This window comes from Sinohyriopsis cumingii, chromosome 1 (assembly GCF_028554795.1).
Source record: "Sinohyriopsis cumingii isolate HCF-2022 chromosome 1, ASM2855479v2, whole genome shotgun sequence".
Classification (NCBI taxonomy): Eukaryota; Metazoa; Mollusca; class Bivalvia; order Unionida; family Unionidae; genus Sinohyriopsis; species Sinohyriopsis cumingii.
In genome coordinates this window covers 52,664,118-52,687,349 of record NC_142961.1, presented here as the reverse complement: position 1 = coordinate 52,687,349, position 23,232 = coordinate 52,664,118, and the positions used below count along the sequence as shown (strand labels likewise).

At 35.1% G+C, this 23,232-nt stretch overlaps 1 protein-coding gene across 5 annotated transcripts in view; it reads left to right on the top strand.

Moving 5' to 3' along the window:
- The window catches only part of LOC149806871 (ubiquitin carboxyl-terminal hydrolase 24-like), a 311,591-nt gene that overhangs the window by 42,132 nt on the left and 246,227 nt on the right, over nt 1-23,232 (top strand). For all 5 annotated transcript variants that reach the window (XM_089959015.1, XM_089959005.1, XM_089958996.1 and 2 more), the window contains exons 12-19: nt 3,541-3,648; nt 5,659-5,754; nt 10,896-11,057; nt 12,121-12,201; nt 13,330-13,482; nt 15,156-15,287; nt 20,575-20,686; nt 21,559-21,638. In XM_089959015.1, the coding sequence (XP_089815141.1) occupies nt 3,541-3,648; nt 5,659-5,754; nt 10,896-11,057; nt 12,121-12,201; nt 13,330-13,482; nt 15,156-15,287; nt 20,575-20,686; nt 21,559-21,638 (924 nt within the window). The remainder of the gene's footprint in view (nt 1-3,540; nt 3,649-5,658; nt 5,755-10,895; nt 11,058-12,120; nt 12,202-13,329; nt 13,483-15,155; nt 15,288-20,574; nt 20,687-21,558; nt 21,639-23,232) is intronic.

Below are 23,232 nucleotides of genomic sequence, written 5' to 3'. Positions count from 1 at the left end.
CCTGGCTGTGTCATACCAAAGACTTATAAAATGGTGCTCGGGATTGAGAGGTTAGTGTTGGCCTGGTGTCAGGATAATTGAACTGATGCTATATGTCTGCGGCATGATGCCCCAGTGCTAGACATCACAATAAACTGCCACACTGCAGACATTGTAGCAATATGACTGAAAAATTGTTAAAGCTATTTTAAATTCAAAATCACATACACACAAACATTGTATGTATGAATAATCACCAACACAGCAGAACATAAACTGTAAATCATGGACGTCACCTAGGATTGAGTAAGAAATCTTATACTTTAATCTTGTACACAGTATATCTTACCAGCCAATATGTTTGTCCATAAAATACAAAGAAAAATTGCTTGCTACAAGTGAATAACATATTTCATCTGTGGGGTGAAAATACCAATTTTTGTACCCACTTGATGAAAGATATTCATTATTCACTCATTTCAAGCAAATATCCTCTGTTGGTACTAACTACTTGAGATTGTGTGAGTGTGTGATTTGGATTTTTAATGTCGCTTTAATAATTTTGTCAGTCATATCGCTATGATGTCTGCATTGTGGCAGTTTATAGTGATGTCTAGCACTGGGACATCATGCCGCAGACATGTAGCATGATGTCCCACCCAATCACATTATCCTAACACCAGGTCAAGCAGTCCTAACACTTACCTCTTAATGCTGAGTGCCAAGCAAGGCAGCTGTTAGTAACATTTTTTAAGTCTTTGATATGACTCGGCTGGGGATCGAACCCATGACCTCCTGCATCTGAGGCAGATGCTCTAACCACTAGATCACCAGAGTGGTACACTTGAGATTGACAATTTTCACTTCCATCAGAATTGTGTTTGCATTTAAATATGTAACATAATCACAAATCAGAATTTTAAAGTAGCCTCTTACATTAAGGTGCAATCATTATTAAGGATTATATCCAGTTTTTTCTCATCACATGACCAAGTAACCAGCCTCTCTGCTCAAAATGTCAGTGGCATTTATTACTTTTTTTTTATAAGATTGTTCTTTCAGTTGGAATTTGGATGCCAGAAAAGTTAGAATTACATTGAAAATTGAAAAGAATTTGACAAAAAATGTCTGTATCAAAATAAAATAACTCTTTAACAGAAATTCTTAAAGGGATAATTTTCTTTTTAAGGCATTATTGTTTACTTTATTTGAAGGGTATGAAAGACAACAAGAAATGTGTGGTTGATATAATTTAGTCTATCTCATTCTATCATTATCCTGAAAGCCCTTTGGGTCCTTCTACATTTTTCCATCAGACAAGGCCCATCAGTCTCATAAACAGCGTCACATCAAACCTCCCATTTGCCTGTTGTTCACTAGATGAGGTAGTTTGAAAGCCCAAGGGAAGCATTATTGATACATTCCTATCGGAGGGTATATGCCCACAGATATTTGTATAAGCATGTGAGTCCTTTTCACAAGAAAAATGTTGCCAACTTAAATACGAAGTCTTATGTGGCGTGTTTAGGTTCTAATAAACAGTAACAAAAGAAAGAGTGAAAACATCAAGCTTTGAAAAATTTAACAAATAATTTATTTTTCTGGAAACAAACAATTTGAAAATGAAAACATAAGAACTTATGGTTTTAAGGAAACAAATCCCAAAAATAATCCAAGAATAATCCACAAATTAAATTTTAGAAGTTCCTAGTAATGAAATGTTCTAATGAATTCAAGTTCGAGTTCTGATGAAAAATTCCAAATGGAAGGTGATGACACATACTGTAGTCTTTATTTTATGGATGTGTCTACCAGTTCTTTGTTGATCCACAAACAATATTCTGGTGTTTTAATTTCCAGATAAAATTAAATAAATGTCTTTGTCCAAGAATTCTATATGAGCACTCAAATATTTCCAGAAAAAGAATTAATCTTTTAGAAATCAAATAATTTTAATACAAAATTAAAATGTAACTCCAAACTGGTCACAAACAAACACTTTCCAGTGTAAAGTTAAAAGCCCAAAATTGACTGGTTTCTCTATAGACAAAGATTATACAGTCAAATAATGCGCAAAGTAGATACCTGTATGAGGGTCACGTGATCACATTCCAGAACAGTTTAGAAGGTATTTACATGTCTAAGGTCACATATACCAGTATAGCCTCAATTTCACTATTTTCATTCACACATTAAGAATGAATTAAAAAAATGAAGTTGTTAACTTGGTTCTCAATCAAGGCCAGGAACTAGGTTCTACTTTTAGGTGTTTTCAACTGAACAGTCAGGTCAAATTAATTTCTGGAAAATGTCAAATTCCTAGGAAACAAAATTACATTACTCTGACATGATAAGAAATTAAAAATAAAAAGATTTTAAAACGTAGAGACAATTAAATTAAATTAAATATAAATTAAATCAAATGTACATAACAGAAGTATTTTCAATGTCTCAGCTGATTCCCACCAACTTGTTGTAATCTATTTATAAAGCAGAGAAGGTTGATGCAACAGCTGATTGGTCATATTTTAGTTGGGGAAATGACCAAAAAATGTTCCAGTTCTTTTGGTCAGTCAGCAAAGATCCTTTTTATGACATCCATGTGTTGCTCTTTAGAATATAGGCTTGACCAGAATGGGTCACTTAGTATAAAAGTTGGTGGTAATTCAGACTGTTGAGATTTTTCGTTCAGATGCATTACTGACATTTTTATTGCAAATAGTAATTACATACTTATGTAAGTATCTGCTGGTGTCTACTTTGGCATGACAATATATTAATAAAATGCAGTCTTGAAAATTCTGGTGATCTGGGGCAAGTGTAACAATGCCTGACCTGACACAAATCATCAGATTTTACATTTACATTTTCTTTGAACTGTTCCTATATTGAACTCTTGAAGAAAAGTGATAGCTCTATGAAAAAGAAAATTATGACACTTAAATTACTGACAATTTTTACTGTATAAATGAATACCACTAAGAAATTAAAGGCCATGTGTGCAACTGCAATTTCTCTAGTTACAAACCTTGTTTCTTATTACATGTTTATCTAAAGATCTTTGTATTAGAACATGATATTTTCATGTTTTTTGAGTCATTTTAGTATCATGCTTGTATTATGTACCAGTAAAAGAAAGCAGTGTGATTGAGAAGTGTATTATTTTGAGCATAATGATGGCAGGGATACCTAATTCTTGCATCTCACACATCTGGGGGACACATAATGTGGGTATGTGAGAAAGCTTGCCAGTCGCTTCTTGTGGGTTGGTGGTTCTTCCTGGGCTTTTCCTGGGTTCTTCCTCCACCATTCATACTGGCTGCCATTCATAGCCTATCGTTTGCTGAAAAATGGCGTTAAACCCCACAACAACAACAACATCTCGGGGACACATGCTTGGGGAAACATTTTTTAATAATTTAATTGGACTCATAACTAGTACCAATAAAAGATATAGCGATTCAGTAATAGCAAGTAAACATAATCAAAATTAGTATGAGCCCCCCACCAAAAAACTACATTTTTGTGAAGTATTTAAAATAAAGACATTAATTCTTGCAGAACGGACAAACCAACAATGTCATTGAGAACATCCACTCAATTATTGCTGCTGCAGCTGTTAAGTTTGACCCCAATCAACTGGAACATCTGGTTTTGCTGATTCAGAAGGTAAGTTGTATAGTGCTTAATAGTGTATTGAGCTGACAAAATACAAGTCAAATGAAAAGATAGGTAGCCTGCATGACAGTTTTCATTGTGTAATATTGTATTAAGCTGACAAAATGAAAGTCAAATGAAAAATAGTCTACATGACAGTTTTCATTGTGTAATACTGTATTAAGCTGACAAAATGAAAGTCAAATGAAAAGATAGCCTGTATGACAGTTTTCATTGTGTAATATTGTATTAAGCTGACAAAATGAAAGTCAAATGAAAAATAGTCTACATGACAGTTTTCATTGTGTAATATTGTATTAAGCTGACAAAATAAAAGTCAAATGAAAAGATAGCCAGCATGACAGTTTTCATTGTGTAATATTGTATTAAGCTGACAAAATAAAAGTCAGATGAAAAGATAGTCTGCATGAGTTTTCATTGTGTAATATTGTAATAAGCTGACTGTACAAGTCAGATGAAGAGATAGACTGCATGACAGTTTTCATTGTGTATAATTGTATTAAGCTGACAAAATACAAGTCAGATGAAAATATAGTCTGCATGACAGTTTTCATTGCGTAATATTGTATTAAGCTGACAGAATACAAGTCAGATGAAAAGATAGTCTGCATGACAGTTTTCATTGTATAATATTGTATTAAGCTGACAAAATACAAGTCAGCTGAGAAGATGGATAGTTTGCATGTCAGTTTTCATTGTTTAATATACCGCTTCAGTGGCCAAAGTGGTTAGAGCATCTGCCTTGGATGTGGGAGGTCGCAGGTTTGAACCCACGGCGTACCAAAGAATTATAAAATTGGTTCTAGCAGCTGCCTTGCTTGGTGTTCAGCATTAAGAGGGTAGTGTTAGGACTGGTAGGCCTGGTGTCAGGATGATATGATTGGGTGGGACATGTTACATGTCTTGGGCATGATGCTTCAGTGCTAGACATCACTAGAAACTGCCACACTGCAGATATTGTAGTGATAAGACTGAAAAATTGGTAAAGCTATGTTAAAATCTAAATCACACACACTTATTGTTTGATATTGTTTTAAGCTGACAAAATACAAGCCAAATGAAAAGAAAATCTGCATGACAGTTTTCATTGTGTAATATTGTATTAAACTGACAAAATGCAAGTCAAATGAAAAGATAGTCTCCATTACAGTTTTTATTGTGTAATATTGTATTAAGCTGACAGAATACAAGTCATATGGAAAGATAGTGTGCATGACAGTTTTTATTGTGTAATATTGTATTAAGCTGACAAAATAAAAGTCTAATGAAAAGATAAGATAACCTGCATGGCAGTTTTCACTGTGTAATATTGTATTAAAGTGACAAAATACAAGTCAAATGAAAAGATAGTTTGCATGACAGTTTTCATTGTATAATTTTGTACTAAGCTGGCAAAGTATAAATCAGATGAAAAGATAGCCTGCATGACAGTTTTCATTGTGTAATATTGTATTAGGCTGACAAAATACAAGTCAGATGAAAAGACAGCCTGCATAACAGTTTTCATTGTTTAAAATACAACTCCAGTGGCCAAAGTGGTTAGAGCATCTGCCTTGGATGTGGGAGGTCAGAGGTTTGAACACCAGCATACCAAAGAATTATAAAATTTGGTACTAGCAGCTGCCTTGCTTGGTGTTTAGCATTAAGAGGGTAGTGTTAGGACTGGTAGGCCTGGTGTCAGGAAGATATGATTGGGTGGGACATGTAGGTATTGTGCAATAAGACTGAAAAATTGGTAAAGCTATGTTAAAATCTAAATCACACACTTATTGTTTGATATTGTTTTAAGCTGACAAAATACAAGTAAAATGTAAAGATAGTCTGCATGATAGGTTTCTTTGTATAATATTGCAGATACTAATATTCAGTTTTTACTTTGTGTTGTGGAGATACAAATTGAAATTTTTTGGATACTGTCTAAATTGTCTTTTTTTTCTCTCTCAAGAAACTGTAAATATTCACATTCTCTTTTAACCAGTGGTCTCCACTATATAATTTCAGAACTGGCAAGAAGACAATGATAAAATGAGGGAGAAGCTTCTAAGCTTAATAGGAAAGATTGGCAGAGATTCCAAAGTGGCCAAAACAACATCTCAGGTAATTTACAAGCAGGAGCATATAGTGTTTTCCCATTTCCACCTGAGTTTTTCCATCCTATCCAGTCATATCATGCCACAGCCCATCAAGAACTGACCTGTTATGTCTTGTCATAGTCCATCAAGCACTAACCATCTGCTCTATTCCTATTATGTCATGTCACAGCCTATTACTGTCCTGTCATGTTATGACACAACCTATCAAGTACTGTCATATCATCTCACAGCCCATCAAGTACTTTCATGTCATGTCACAGTCCACCAAGTACTGTCCTATCATGTCATGTCACAGCCCATCAAGTACTGTCATGTCATGTCACAGTCCATCAAAGTACTGTCTTGTCATGTCATGTTACAGCCCATCAAGTACTGTCATGTCAAGTCAACACACTGACATATACATGTGACAAGAACATTTTACACCCTCATAAGTCAGCACACTGACATATACATGTGACAAGAATATTTTACACACTCATAAGTCAACACACTGACATATATGTGGCAAGAACATTTTACACACTCATAAGTCAACACACTGACATATATATGTTGCAAGAACATTTTACACACTCATAAGTCAACACACTGACATATACATGTGGCAAGAACATTTTACACACTCATAAGTCAACACACTGACATACATGTGGCAAGAACATTTTACACACTCATATGTCAACACACTGACATATACATGTGGCAAGAAAATTTTACACACTCATAAGTCAACACACTGACATATACATGAGCCAGTGAAGATAGCTTAGATCAACCAGATTTTTAGTATTAAACAACATAAATGCAATAATTAAGCATTTCTTGTATAAATATGTTACCCAATCATAATACATTAGGAGAACTACTTCTGCCTTACAAATCCAGCCCTCCCAGATAAAACTTACCGTTTAAAAGAGATGCAAGTTATCTCCCACCTGGGTCGCATTTGGGCAGAGTGATCTTTCCTTGAGTTAGGAATTGGTGGCAAAACCCATGACTATCCCAGTTACTACTTCCACTCTCCTCACAAGAAACTTCAAAAAAGACATAAAACACAGTTCTGCACCAACTTTCTGTTCAATAATAAGAGACAGGTGCAGAGCTCAACAGGTTTATATACGTACAGATACTGAGTAAAGTCATTCTCGTGGCTCGCAAATATGTATCACTGCCTATTTGTCAGATAGACCATGGTCAGAGTGCAGATACTCGTGACTAAGATCAAAGACACGATAAGCCTGCATGCTGACATGTCCTCAGTGCTGGAATTTTTGGCAGATAATGGAGAGAAATAAAAAAAGGCTCTCCAGTTATAAAATGTCAGACTTTACACGATCAGTGACAGACCCAGCACACACGTCACCATCACAGAACTCCTCATTGCTGGCTATACCTTTAGACCTTACCTCCTCAGGGTTCCACTCTACAGCTCTTTAGGATAAACAGTAAGCAAATGAACAAAACAAAATATCCTTTCACTCCAGTGAAACACGGACCAGCCACATGGATCAAACATCCCATAACATGTTCCAACATTATGACTCTGGCGACATCATCCCAACAAACATGGCATATATCCATTTTGACAGGCCTAGGCCTACTACAAGGGATCTTCAGAGACAAAGACCTCAACATAATAAGTTCTCAGAAATCAATCATCTGTTTTGTCGAACCTGGTGTATACAGGCAATGATGGAGACCAGTCTAACCCAGATATGGTCTCACTACACTCTCTCTATATACAGTGTTGAGCTTAGTATCTCACCCTCTGACAGTTGCCACCTCTTATTTCTCTCAACCCTTGGTCAGTAACAAATACTCTTTGACCAGTGACTGATTGGAAATCACTATTTCAGCTTCAGATTTTTTAAATCCCAAAGTAAGCCAAATGTTTGCCCACTGGACCAACCACTCCCCATGTACACAAACGTGAGGTGCCACCTTCAGACTTGGAATGACCTAACTTGAATCAAAGCAGGTATACCTGTCCAAGTACAACTGACAGAGATCACAGTCTGTAAATGTAAGTACAGACAGCCTACTACCGCCATTTAGGAAGCCATTCTGTCCAGAACTGGCATCTACATATCAATATCCTCAAGATGAAGGCCATTTTGAAAGCCTTTCACTGATGGCAGGAACTTTAACTGGAAATGGAATCCTCATTCTGTCCGATAGCTCTTCAGTGGTGAATTATCTCAAACAACAAGGAGGAACCAAGTTCCCAGACCTTTGCATACTGGTACTTTCTTAAGTGGTACCAAAAAGAAAAATCCAAGACCATCATATTCCTGGATGTCTAGATGCAATATCAGATTCATTGTCCCAGAACTTTCAGCTTATTCCAATGGAATAGTCCCTCCGCCCCATGGTTTCATTCAGATATACACCCGTTGGGACCAGCCATTGATGAACCTGTTTGCAACAAGGTGGAATACAAAGCTCCAAACCTTTGTCTCGCCAATCCCAGATCCAAAAGCCTTGGCAGGCAATACACTGTCCATATATTGGAATGACCTGGACACATACACCTCTATCCTCCAATACCTCTTATCCCAAAGGTGATGCAAAGCAAGAAAAGTGAAGTGTTGCCTCATCCTCTTTATACCACTCTGATGGATAAGTTATGCATCAATGAACAGTGGAAATTCTATGGAAATAGAGAATTTCTCTCATCTACTCATAAAACTATGATGTCAGTTGTTTCACAACCATTCATGGAGAGAATTGCTCAAGCAAGAAGGCCCTCCACCTGCAAGTGTATGACAGCAGATGGAAATTTTTACACAATGCCATACACAAAAACACATTCTACTACTTTAGGCATCTGCATCTGAAATAGCTAACTTTCTGCTCTGATTTTACAATGAGAAAATGTTTGCGTCATGCACAATGAAAGGTTACCACTCTTCAATTGCTGACACCTTCCATCATCATGGAAGAGAGGATAACAGACAAACCAAAGATTTATCCTACCTCTTCACCAACTTTGATTAAATGCTGCCAAAAATGTTGTACTGGGTTCAGGTAGAACCTGGCTGAAGAAAACACCTTTTGAACCACTTTCATGGGCATCTTTGACTCACCTTTCATATTAAGACCTGCTTCCTTGTCATATTAGCAGCAGCAGACAGAATTGGTGACATATATGCCCTATTGGGATATCCTTAAATTGGTATCTTTAAATGACTGAGCTGTTGCATTGAGAGATCATGCCTATTTTTGCCTCTCAGACAAGGACAGGGATGATATAACCGCACAGACCCATTCTTCCTGGATTAAATGGGTTATTTGCTCTGCATATAAAAAATTAACACAGATAGAATTGTTATGCATTTTGACTCAAAAGGTTAATGCAGTTGCCAGAAGCATCACCATTGACTGGAATTGTTCTTTGATATTATCCATACCGAGCCCACTTTCTCCAGTTTTTACCTCAGAGATCCTTCATCCCAAAAGGCTCAACTCGATCTGATGGGACCTTTAGCCATGTCACAACAGCTCGTGTTTCCAGGTCATTCGACAGCTCAAAAGATGCAGCTTCATGACTTCTGCAAGATTTGCAAGAGGGAAAATTTTCCCCTTTTGAAGCTGCTCCCTGACAGATGGAGTCTTCTTCAGTCAGGTTACCTAGAAGTTGTCTCACATACCTTAGGAGACAGGAGATGGCTTCTCTGAGATAAAGGGATGTACCTCCCTTCATCTCTTAAATATTCTCCTAAGGTATTAGGATTTTGTAATGAATTTATAAATGAAAACAATTTTTTCCCCATAATATATGTATCTTTGTGAATACTTACCCAGTCATATAAAACATACACTCTCCCTTTCTTCCTGCAGTAACATCCATAGAGTGTGCCATACACCCCATTAGTAACTGAGATTTTCATGGGTTTTGCCACCAATCCCAATATCAGGGGGGATCACTCTGCTTGACTGCCCTTTAGGGTGGGCAGATAACTTGTAGCACTTTTTAGCTAAAAGTTTTATCAGGGAGAGCTGGATTTGCGAGTTGGTAGTAGTTCTCCTAAAGTATTATGATTGAGTAAGTATTTATGATGAAACATTTTACTAGAAAAATTAGTATTTCTAGGTTTGATGATGATGATGATGAAGACAACAGCTGTCTTTTGTAGTAGTAGTTTTTGCAAATGTATTAAGTTTTATGATAAATTATGAGACTTGATAACATTTTTTTTTTGTTAGCTTATTCTTGAGAAGAGCTATTGTACTACCCTACTGTTAGCATTCACACATAGAAGCATATGCATATATATATATAGCCTCACTGCATCTCAGCCACCCTTTCTTACTTGGTTCTGTTGTGGCAATATGGCTGAATTTTTTTAAAAGCTATGTTAAAAATCCCAAACATCCCCCCACTTACTTGGTTCTAGGCATGTTTGGAGTTGATTTCTTTGCACTTACACACCCACCCCCCAATTGGAGACTAAGGGGACCAACTGTGTACATCAATATACATTCATGGTTTTATGTTTAGCTTTCTTTATGGCACCCTGTATACATACTGTTAAGCCTGGAATCATTTAGACTTAATGAGGGGATGTATTTTGATGAGAAATACATCCTCGTCACAAAGGTGGGTCACTGATCCATATTTCATGCTTCATTGACTTTGATTCAGTTTGGTGTTATTTCTCAGGCTTAGTTCATGCTTGAAATGTCAGTCTAGATAATTGTAAGCATCTCTCTGGTACAACATATTATTGGCTTAGAAAATCAAAAGACTTCTGCTATATTATATTTCATATTCAGTCATATTATGATTTAAAGAATTTTGCTTAGTATTGTAATATTAAGATAGCATTTTATGCTCAAAAGTCTTGTTGCTAACTGTTTGATGTTCAGCATTATTAAATATTCCATTGTTTGATTCATAGCCCCTGTTAAAGGATTTCTTTTTCAATAGTTTTCATATACTGTGTTAAGCGATTCCTGTTTAGTGAACATGTTCTTATATTTGACTCTTATGTTCATGAACAGTTATATATATCACAGTACCCCATTTACAACAGAAAATTGGCATGCTTACTCAGTTTGCCCTCTCCATTCACCTTGTTGATCAGGCATTGGCATTCTATATATTTACTTTCTATTTATGCTACATTATAAATGTTTCAGGTGTTAAATTTGCTATGGGACCTGGCACACTTGCCGGTTCTTTCCACTGACTTGATAGAACAGGCACTGGATGAACACTTGGGCATTTTGAATGACTCCTATGCTGTCAAGGACCAGGTCAAGAGGCAGTATGTGTCCAAGTGTGTAGAAGATATTAAGAAGGTAATGCTTATATATATCCCAAATTTTGTTTAAAAAATGTACTTTGTTTTTCATAAAATAAATCTTACAAATTTTTTAAATTCCTTGACCTTGCTTCCATGCACAATGTTTACTAAACCTTTGAGTTGTATGCAGATATTAAGTTTTCAAAGAAGACACTGCATATGGGAATCAGAAAAAGGCATAATGTATGTGTAGAGCAGATTCTGTATATCAACCACCAATCAGTAGCAAAGATATTTGGTGGCTTGAGAGAAGTGATGGAGATGGGGCTAAAATTTGTATTAAAACATTGGAACAATCTCATACGTGCCAACCACTACGCTTTTGGGTAATCGATTTGCTTTTTTCACCAAGTTACGATTTACGCTGGTCTGTATATGGATTACACTTTCTTGGTACAATAAAAAATAAAGCAATAAAAAGTTGTTTTTGTCATTTACATTACAACCTCTTTAATTCTAATCATATAAATTTGAGAATATTCTTAAAAAGATTACTGTATAAGAATAGTGTAAGAGTACTTCCCTCATTTGCTATTTATAGCAATTATATGACCCATTTCTAAGAAAACAGAAGGGTTTCTTTAAATTTGAACTTTGCCTCACAAATTAATTATATTGAGCAGGTAGTTAGCAGACCAGTCTATACTTTTAAAGAAAATGGTGCCACATTTTAAGCAAAACACTTTATGGTGTGAGTTAAAGTGGGTGCTGAATGCAAATAATTTTTCATCATAATTGGGGTTTGTATTTTGGATCAAATCCATATGGATATGGCCCTTTTTAACAAGAATTTTGACCAGCTGCAGAACTAGGTTAGTTGCAAACATAAATGTATCATTTTCATTCATGCAGTAATTCTGGCATGTGTTATAGAGATCACACTTTTTATGCTCAAATTACACTTTGTTGCCTCTTATAATAGCAATAATTAAGCTTAATATGTCTTGGGATGGGTGGGGATGGCATGTATGCAATCCAATACTTGCAGCATCTTTGCACAAGACTTTTTTTTTATGCCCAAGCAATGTTCTGAAAAAAATGTTTACTTTTTTTTTCAGGGAGCCTGTGTCCTTCCTACCCTGAAGCAGTTACATCAACTAAGCAAGAACATTTTGAAGCACAGTTTCAAGCAAGACAAGGTATTTAAAATGTCACTATTCTACATTCACCAAGCAAGACAAGGTATTTAAAATGTCACTATTCTACATTCACCAAGCAAGACAAGGTTTATAAAATTGTCACTATTCTACATTCACCGAGTAAGACAAAGTTTTTAAAATTGTCACTATTCATGTTAGAGTCACTAGATTATTCTACAGTTTCAAGTAAGACAAGGTTTTTAAAATTGTCACTATTCATGTTAGAGTTACTAGATTATTCTACAGTTTCAACTAAGACAAGGTTTTTAAAATTGTCACTATTCATGTTAGAGTCACTAGATTATTCTACAGCTTCAAGCAAGTAAAGATGCCAATGGGTATCTGGAAACTTGGGTACCTTCCTGTTGATAATAACACAGGTTATAAAATAAGCCATAGCGTTCCTGTTTGCCATATACAAGTTTTCTGTCATTGCTCGTAAAGGCAGCACTCACTTTATTTTCAAATTGACAGTCAGGGTCTGCACGGTCATTAAAAGTCATTGAAAAAGTCATTGAGAAAGAACACCTCAATTCAAGGCCTTGAAAGTCATTGATATTTCACCTAGGTCTTTGAATGTCAATGATTATTTTGTTTGTTAAATGTATCTTATTATCAGGGTTTGACCTGGAAAGGGACACTGATATATTACAAATTGATTTTGTATTAATTGTTCAACATAAAAAAGTTGCTATTTTTATACCTTTGGTACAAATTTTCTTATCAAGGGTGCCAATGGGCCCAGATCCAGAGTGACTAAAACAGAGCTGGTGAAATGTGGCAAAATTTATGGATTTATTATAAATGATTCAAAGTGAAGTTGTGATATTTAGCATTAGTATCATATTTTTTCCTAGTAATTTATTCTTTACCTTTTTCTGTAACTCATAATGACTTATTACCATGATAAACAAATTTAAGCTTTTTAGAGAGGTTAATCTAAATGATGATGTTACATTATTTAGCTGGGTCATTAATGGAATAAAATGATTGAAAGGACATTTATCATTGATTGCAAACAATGATGAACAAATTGGACAAAACTGGTGTGAAAGAAAGAAATATTGATACTTTGTTCATGATCTTCCTACCTCAATGTAGTTTGATGATTTTTGTTTCTCATCATAGGGTATCTTACATGATCTCAACAAGAACTGTGACATTATCAAACTGGTCAGCCAGAGTTTGGTCAAATGTCACAAGCAGGCTGTCACAGTAGTGGGTGAAACAGGTACCTTTGGACCTGATACACTGGTTGATACTCGATACCCACATTCAGAGGTAAGTCCATCGGTAAAATTAAATTTTCATGCAGTCGAATATGATTGAAAGGCCACAGCTATCAAGTGACTTTTTAAGTGACCATTCTTTCCAAATTTATCAGATGATGTTAATATAGAAAATTATGATATGTTTAACATTAATCCTGTCAGGAGAAGGGGATTTCATTGGAATAATAACTTGTCTGGATAACTGAAAGTTTTTTACACAAGGGACAGTCAATTAGTCTTTGTGATTAATCAATCATGATCACTGACATTCAGTTAATTGATATAAAAATTTCTTTGGTTGAAATAAGGTCATAGTAACTCATTCTTGAAAGAGTAACCAAGTAGTGGAAATGTTGAATTGAACTATATTTACTTAATTTGAATGGAACATTAATAACTTAATTTTTGCTATTATAAAGACACAGTGTGTTTTGTAACCCTCTTTAAGGCTTTTTCAAAACTAGTCTGAGAGCACTTTGAGAAAGTGTCCAGTCTTGTACTCACAACCACTAATGTTTGCTCATGTATCAGGTGATAATATTAGAGATAATCATTTACACTTTTGTGTTTGGGGTAATCCTATCCAGAGGGTCAGTCTTTGTTGAGAAGAATAAGATTTTGAAAAGACCCCCTTTAAGCTTCCAATTTTGCACTGTTTACATTGTCATTGGCACTTTTTGGGCTGATTGACTTTCAGAATAAAATTTAATATGTCAGTCTAAAACATTGTGATTTTATTCTGACCTTCCATTGATATCAGAATATTTTTTTAATTACATTATTGAGTTGACTGAGTTACATCCTTCCCTAGATGCCAAAAAATGATATCTTATTTAAGTTTATTGAGGACATAATCTACTCTAATGTGCAGATTAAACATATGACATGGGAACACACAACATGGTCTTGTAAGATTCATTTTCATTGGCTGTAGTAAAAGTATATTCAGCTATGATCAGTAGCTGAACACTCATCTTGATACACCATCCTGACAATATTAACAACAAATTGTAAAAGATCAGCTGTGAAGTGAGATATTAGGTGCATTTAATTGCATAGGGACAGGAAAAGAAACTTGTCCACCTATGTATTGAGTTTTATTGCTAATAATTCATAATTTTAGAGATAGGCCAGTGTTCTGTTGCTAACTCTCACTGAAATTGCCAAAGGGGATAAAAATTTTGAATGATATTTTTATTATAAACATTAAATTTGTTAATTGAAATCTTACAGTAATCTTTTGTTGCCAGTAAATTGAATGCTTTGCCATGGAAAGTCACTGGTGACTGCCAGTCTTATGTCTTTGAGGATGTGTTGATGATATATGAGACTCCATTTCAAAGAAAGCAAGTTCCACAAATGCGCATTTTACTATTAAGTTGTTTAATGCATGCAGTTAAAGGGGGGTGTTGAGACTTATTGAAGAAAACAGTAGATGATAGCAAGATTGAAAAAAGAATAGCACTTAAATATTTGTAATTTCTGCATCTTTAGAATCTTAAGTAAATTGATGTGTTATTGAGTGTAGACATGTGGGGTACATGTAAACTTCTTGGTTTTGAGGAACATATTAGAAGCAATTAGGTGCAAATTAAACACTTAAAATTTCTGTCATCAATTCCTCCATATTGACAGCACTTTCACATTGTATATTTGTATTTCCTGCCTGTCCCATAATTTCAGTATGTGAATCACCACCTATCCTTCCTACAATATGTACTTCAAGAGGGAGTGCTTTATTTGCCATGGAATCGAGCAAAAGAGATCTGGAGCACACTTGTAGCTAGCACAGAGGCATGTGAATGGGACAGAGAGGTAAATTTAGCCATTATTGTGCAAATTTAGTTTTATAGTCATATCACTGTACAGTAGGAATTAGTGTGCAGTAGTTATATTATTGCACATTAGAAAATATATGTAAAGACATTATATTACTGTAGAGTGGAAGTTACTGAACAGTAATTATGTTACTGTTCAGTGTCAGTTTGTGTACTGTAGAAGTTGTTGGAGTATTACATGTGTCCAGCTGTGAACAGCTCAGACCAAGATCAACAGTAGTCATTTTGCCCACAACAGCAGCTTGACAGCAACAATCATCACTGTCCTGAAAACAGCCCAATTAAGGGGAAAACCTATTTTATTCTTCAGATATTTTACCCGATCATAATGCATTAGTATTATATTGACCACCTTGCAAATCATCCCCTCTGGCTTTTTTTTTCGAGCACCTGTTTGCCATGTTGGAAGTTGGAGGAGAGTGGTGTTCCTTTGGATACAGGGATTGGTGCCAAATTCTGTATATTCATCATTTATTACTTTCACTGTGCTAGGAAGTAGGTTCATTCTTGAGGCCGTGGAGATGATGAATGCACACATGCTATTTGTTATGGATATTGAATTTATATTGTATGCTTGATTTCTGCCCGTGATTAAGGGTTTTGGATAGAGTTTTTGCATTCCTGACAATTGTGATTGAGGGTTGTGAATGGGATTTATGCTTACCTAACTTTTGTCATGGTTTTAAGTGGTAATCAAGATGTTTGCTGGAATTGAACGCCATGAGTTAGTGGAATTTTTCCATAATAAAAAAAATTGGTTTTCCAGAACCGTTTATTGTGTCATAGGTCAAGTGGGTATTTGAATATATAGAGTTTTGGTAAACAATTATTCATTCCTGTTTATGATCAGAATTAAGAATCATTTACAGTTGTGTTCAGACATAATTTGAGAGGTATTATTTATTTAAATTATTTATTGGAATTACAAAGTTTCTTTACTTTTTGGATTAAATCATTTCTTTGGGGTTTATTAAGAAGTGATTCAAAAACGTTCTCTATTGTATCCTTGTGGTACATTAGGATATTAAAGAATATTGGAATTCATTTGGAACATTCTATATTTTGGATTTGTAATATGACATTTAGAATTTTATGGGGTGTAATCTAATGGGATACTGTAAGTATCTCTTAAAGTTTCACTTTGTAACTCAGAATAAATTATTTGCTAATATTACACAACTTTTTGGTTTTACTTTTTTCTGTTACATAGTTTAAGACCTAGACTCAAACACATTTCATCTATAGAGCAATTCTGTTGTGATCATTTTCACCAGGAAAGTTTGCTTTTGCTTTATCTATATTTCTCCATCAAATAAATTCCCCAATCACATTAACATTTGAAAAATAAATTAATTACCGCTCAAGTCCAGCTCTCCCGGAAAGATGAAAAATGTCATCGTTCCAGTCTGTATCACATATAGGCAAAGAAAAGAAACTCGTCCATATTTCATTCTCTTTCCACCACTTCCTGTATACCAGTTATTTACTAGTTTAAACTTTTGTTGCAGTACAAAATCATCGATTAAAAAGTGTGGTACAGTTATTTAGGATTTATGCAGATCATGGGTAACCTTCTTTGTGATCTGATATTATTTTATAGTGATATTTATTCATATTTTTGGCAGTTATGGCCTTTGTTTTTCTGAGCTGGTAAGTCATACATTGTGTCAGTAATAAATGCTGTTTGTATGTTTTTAAGTGCAAACACTGGTTGAATTTCTCATGTGTTAGGTTTCTGATTTTGTTGAATTTTTTTGACTGTTATTTCCTGTTTTTGTCATTGTCATTTCAGGTATACAGTGGAGAACAAAATGTGCTAAATACAAGAAGTTTAAAGTCGGTGGGGACAATCATGACACATGCCTCACATATACAAAATTCACTTAAATTTATATGACTCTGTGGTCTTAAAATAAATAATAGAAAGCTCTGTAAAATTCAACAATTAATCTTTTCCCCTAGAATACAAAGTGAAAATGTAAAAATAAGAAACCTATGGTATTGGAAATTAAATCCCAAGTAATCTAGAATTACATACACAAGTCCTAATGATTAAAGTTCTGAATAAACTTTAGTGGAAAGCCAAATTAAATCCAATGCTGGAAGTGTTGATGTGCCTGTGATGACCCATGTAGCGGTGATGTACCAACAGGAATATGGTCCAAGAATATATCCTTACTTGAAATTTCACTGTAAATTGAGGTCTCTATTTCTAAGAATGTTATATTTGATGAACACTTTGTATTTCCAGTGAATAAATAATTTGAATAAGTAAAATTCCAATCCACATGAATTAGTTGACACAACAATAATATAATTAATTCTGCTCAGATCTTAAAGCACAAATTAATAATTTTTCTAGAAAAACAAGATTATATAATCCACTACTTGACTTTGGGTCACTGTTAGCATTTTCTAAAAAATTAAAGACTATTACTTAATGGAAAAAAACCTTCAAGAAGATTCCTAATGTTTACTAGATAAAATAATTATAAGAAATTACATTGTCAATGATGCTGTGTAAAAGTTTGAAAAAGATAGGTGTGATGGGTGAAGTCCAAGTCATTGGATAGCAACATCCAGAGTTTCTAGATGACTTTGCAGCTGATAGCCTCAGGAGGAGTTTCTATCCCTCTTGTCTGCCACAGCTTTCCAATACAGATTTGGAATTGATGTGAGATTTTTATCCCAATTGTTGACAGCACGATTGTTGCCCAATGCATACCAACATATGGCCTTTATTCCTGTAAGTCTGGATATCTGGGGTTCAAGACTGACCTCACTGACATGTTCTGTCAGCCATTGTTGCTGCCTTCCAACATTCTGGTTGCCAACAAACAAGTCCAGCTGTTTGTCTGGCCATTCATACAAATAGTGATCAGAGGTAAGTTGTATCAGCAGGATAGGATGCATGCTGGTCAGCCATCCCATTCTATAAAGACCCATATAGCCACTGGTATAACTGGTCCATCCATTTTGCCCTCCAGTTAACCATGGAGCTAACATTTCACCCATTCATCCAATCATTTAACCCAGCAGCACATACCATGTTGGTTGCCTGACCAGCAGACTAAGTGGAAAGCTTGATGTTGTTAGTGTTTCCATTGGAGAAATACAGTGTAATACCCAGGACTTTTTTTTTATGGCATCAATACTTTCATGCAGCTACTTATGCAGATATGATGCAATACCAGATAAGGACAACCCATAGTGAGTATGGGGAAATCCTCAATCTGTTCCCTAACACTGATAGTGTGATAGAGCAGATCGAGTATAGCTTTAAAGCTGTGATTGAGGAAATTTATTGGATCTTGTCACTATCTGAGTGCCCACTACTGCCATATGTGAGTCAGGCATATAAGGTCAAGGCCACTGTAGATGTTGAGAATGAGGATGAACACCCTTCTTCTACTGCAGTTGACCCCCACCCCCCAATAAAAAAGAACATGAAATCTCTGATTATCCCTCAGTCAGTCTGGGACCCTGGGACTTCAAAGGCGTTTTTGTTAGAAACACAATTACCAGGTGTTTTTTCATTATGCTGGTACCACACTCATTTAGACGCATACATTATAGATGTTCTCCGCATTGCAGAAGTAAAGGTGTAAACTCCACAACTTGATCACCCTATTTTTGATGTGACTTCTAGACTGGTGTGGAATATGTTGGCCACATCATCAATATTTGACTTGGCATCATTAGCAGTTTTTCATCTTACAAAACAAATAAGGCAATGAGCATGCATGGGAGTCTGTACCTCACATTATCAAGGTAAGTAATAGAGCAGAGCATCATTCAACAGCCAACATTCGTATAGCTTCTTGCAACCTTGTGTTACCACAGACTTGTATGACTAGCATAAAAGCATATTTAAACCCATGGAAATACAGTGGACTGGTACTATCTATGTGGCAACACCACATTACCGGATGCCAGGTACTGATCCTGGTACATAGTTGGTAACACATGGTGAGTGCCTGAAGTTAAATGTGTTGTTGCAGTGTCTGCAATCATTTAATTTAATTTGTGCATAGATTTCAACACCTTTGTAACGTGAATGTTCCTTACATGGTGTTGGGAAATCATCATGATGGCATCTATCATTTGCTTAGAGAATGACATTTCAACATGTGAATGTCACTTTGGGACACATGTTCTTGAGACTTCTGCAGACAATCCTTCTGCCCCAGTGGCAGCTGATTTTTTGCTTTGTGGATCAAATGATCATGTTGCAGACTTTTATTGACTTTGTGGATCAAATGATCGTGCTGCTGACCTTTATTGACTTTGTGGATCAAATGATCATGCTGCTGACCTTTATTGTCTTTGTGGATCAAATGATCATGTTGCAGACCTTTATTGACTTTGTGGATCAAATGATCATGTTGCAGACTTTTATTGACTTTGTGGATCAAATGATCATGCTGCTGACCTTTATTGACTTTGTGGATCAAATGATCATGTTGCAGACTTTTATTGACTTTGTGGATCAAATGATCATGCTGCTGACCTTTGTTGACTTTGTGGATCATATGATCATGTTGCAGACCTTTGTTGACTTTGTGGATCAAATGATCATGTTGCAGACCTTTATTGACTTTGTGGATCAAATGATCATGTTGCAGACCTTTATTGACTTTGGGCTGGCATACCACTGTAGAAGCAACTGCCGAAATCTGCTTAGATGCCAGCACAATAGTCTGGTATGGGAACCAAGATACTTTTGACAGTTCAGAATATTTGTGTAATGTAGTTTCTGAGAAAACTAGATAATCATATTAGTGACCAGTTACCTTTGCATATGTTAAAACTGGGGATAAAACCAAGTATTGCAAAAATGCAAATGGAGAGTTATCATTGAGCTATTCAGGCAAAATGTGCTAAAGATTATGATTACTGAGAAGCCATGAAACCAATTATTATGTCACAAAAGTATGTTTCTAGATCAGATTTGTATGGAATAAAATTTTCCTACATCCCAACTCTTCTTACTGTTTCTCATTGCTTATTGAAGGTTGCTAATGTAGTTGTTTGAAGATGAGAATCAGTGGAGAATTGACTTTATTTTTTCATCAGTAAAAGATAGTTTATTTACATTTTTTAGTCTCACATTATTATTTGTCTGTCTGACCATATAATCTGAGATACTTAAGTGTGTAAAGATGTTGTTTTATGATAGTTTGATTCTTAATTCTGTGAAAAATCTTGTTATATTACACGAATTGATCATTTACTTCATATCAAACAATGCCTCTTATTGACAGACCTGCTATGAGTGGTTCAATTCAGGCATTATGGACTTGGATAACGAAACACAGAGTCAGTTGTTTTTGAAAGAACTCCTCCGACTTGACTCATCAAAGCTCAGTGAAAAGGGTAAGCTATCACATGGCTGAATTTCACATTTTTAGTTAATGTTTTATAATTTTATAAATTTTTGTCGAGTATACCAAAAATCCTAACACTTTATAATATATGTTGTCCTTGGCTCCATTGACTCGATCTTTAAGGGTGGAGAGTAGTAAATGATTCAAAAGAACCCAGGGACATCATAGATCATGGATTAGCCATACCAAATCTTTGCCTACTTGCATATGACAAGAGGGAATGGAAATTAAGAATGGGTTTCCTGTATTTGAAGTATTTAGTGAGACAGTTACTGATAAAGCAGCAACTTAGTCAAGATTGACGGCTTGTCATATGCAGACTTGTCATGTGTCAAACATAAAAGATTGAATATTGAAAACCTGAAAAATAACAGTTGCATCTCCACTAAAGATGCCAATGCGTACCCAGGTACTCGGGTACCCACCCGTTAATAATAACCCGGGTAATAAAATGAACAACTGGGTACCTGTTTTAAAAAAAAGTATTCCAAGTTCAGATTGAGACACATAATAATGATTACAGTTTGAGGCTTATGTGTGTAATCGTGATTTTGTGTCTTGATCTGAACTTGGAAAACTTTTTTTAATGGGTACCCAGCTGTTTATTTTATTACATCGGTTATTACCAATGGGCAAGTACCTGGGTACCCGTTGGCATTTTTAGTTAATGTTTATATTTGTTGGTGTTTTTATTCAGTTATTAATAGTCCTTTAACTGTTTCTAGCAGGATGTTTTGGTGTTAAAATGAATTGATATTATGATCTTCTATGAAAATAAATTCAAGACTTTTTTTCAGAAATTCTTTTTTATAAATACTTCTGGTGACTGTATAAAATCTAATGTACCTTATTTCTTTACAGGATTTCAGTGTTTTAAGACCTATTTTGAAACTGTGAATAGAAATGACCATAGATTGAAGAAAGATGCAAATGGACAAATGGTATGGACTTAAACTCCATTTCACTATCATTTCATGCTATATTTTTCATAGTTCATCCAACTTTATATAGTGAGCGGCTATTCCACATTTACACACACACACACACACACCACCTTTCTAAAATTGATAAAGTTCATTACAAATTTTGACTGTTTTAAGTTCAGTTGATTGGAGGAATACTGATGATTCTTTTCCTTAACATTGTGTACTAAACTTACGTTTCAGGATCACTTTGATGTGTTTGTTTATATCCATAATTTGATCAGTGACATCATCCTATGTATTAACCAATTGGAAATTGCCATTCATTCTTATGGTGATTAACTTAGAATTTGTCCTTATAGCTCATTTGACTTTGACCGTATGTACAATCATTTACCTCTGCGTCTTGTGTTTCGAAACATGTTTCTCTTTCAGATACATTCCCTGATCACATTAATATTAAGAAATAAATTCTGCTTTCTTTCAAATCAAGCCCTCCTGGAAAGATGAATTTTTCCCATTTATGTACCAGATAGAGAAAGGTGTGCGTGTGTGTGTGATTTAGATTTTTAATGTAGCTTTAACAAGTTTAGTCATATCGCTACAATGTCTGCAGTATGGCAGTTTATAGTGATGTCTAGCACTGGGGCATCATGCTACAGACATGTAGCATCATGTTCCACCCAGTAACATTATCCTGACACCTGGCCAACCAGTCCTAACATTACCTTTTAATTAATGCTGAGTGCCAAGCAAGGCATCTGCTTGTACCATTTTTATAAGTCTTTGGGATGACTTGGCCAGGGTTCAAACCCATGACCTCTTGCATCCGAGGTGAATTGTCTAACCACTTAGGCCAATAGAGATGTCAAAACTTTAGAAAAGATCAACCAGGTACCTGACAATCCTAATGACTGGTTACCTGGGTATCCAATCAAAGGGAAATTATATTAACTGTGGACCTGAACTGCTTGCTTTGTTGTTAAGTTCATACGTGCCAACACCCTGAGAGGTATAAGTGTAATTATTGCAGTCTGAGCTTGATCTATATATTACGTACCATAATTACAGAAAACAATATGAAAAACTTACATTTATTCCTGCTACATAATTGGATCTGCATTTAGTTAAAATTCTTGTCATAAATCAGCTAAATCTATGTGGATTAGTATGAGAATACAGACATAAAACTAAATGATAAATTATTTATACTCTACATTCACTTTAATTAGTCTAACTTTTGCTCAAAGGTCCACAAATTCTGAATGCTGTATTACATCACTGATAAATCCTCTTTCAGAATTTTTAAAGCACTATTGATTTGTTCTTCAGTTTAACAAAATCCCTCTCCTCTAACATTTTTCAGTCATATAGCATCCACAAGTCACATCGATAAAGCACATTTCAATATAGATTGTTCTGCTACATAAGTGTGTATCAAACTATAATAAATCTGTGACACATGGTTTGAAATTCAAGAAGCCCATGTTTTCTTGGAAATGTGTCATGTACAGTTACTATAAATAAAAAATAAGGAAACTGTTCGATGTAGATAGCCAAATGGTCGCACACATTGATAGTATAAGATTAGTAGACATGAGCCTCGAACTGT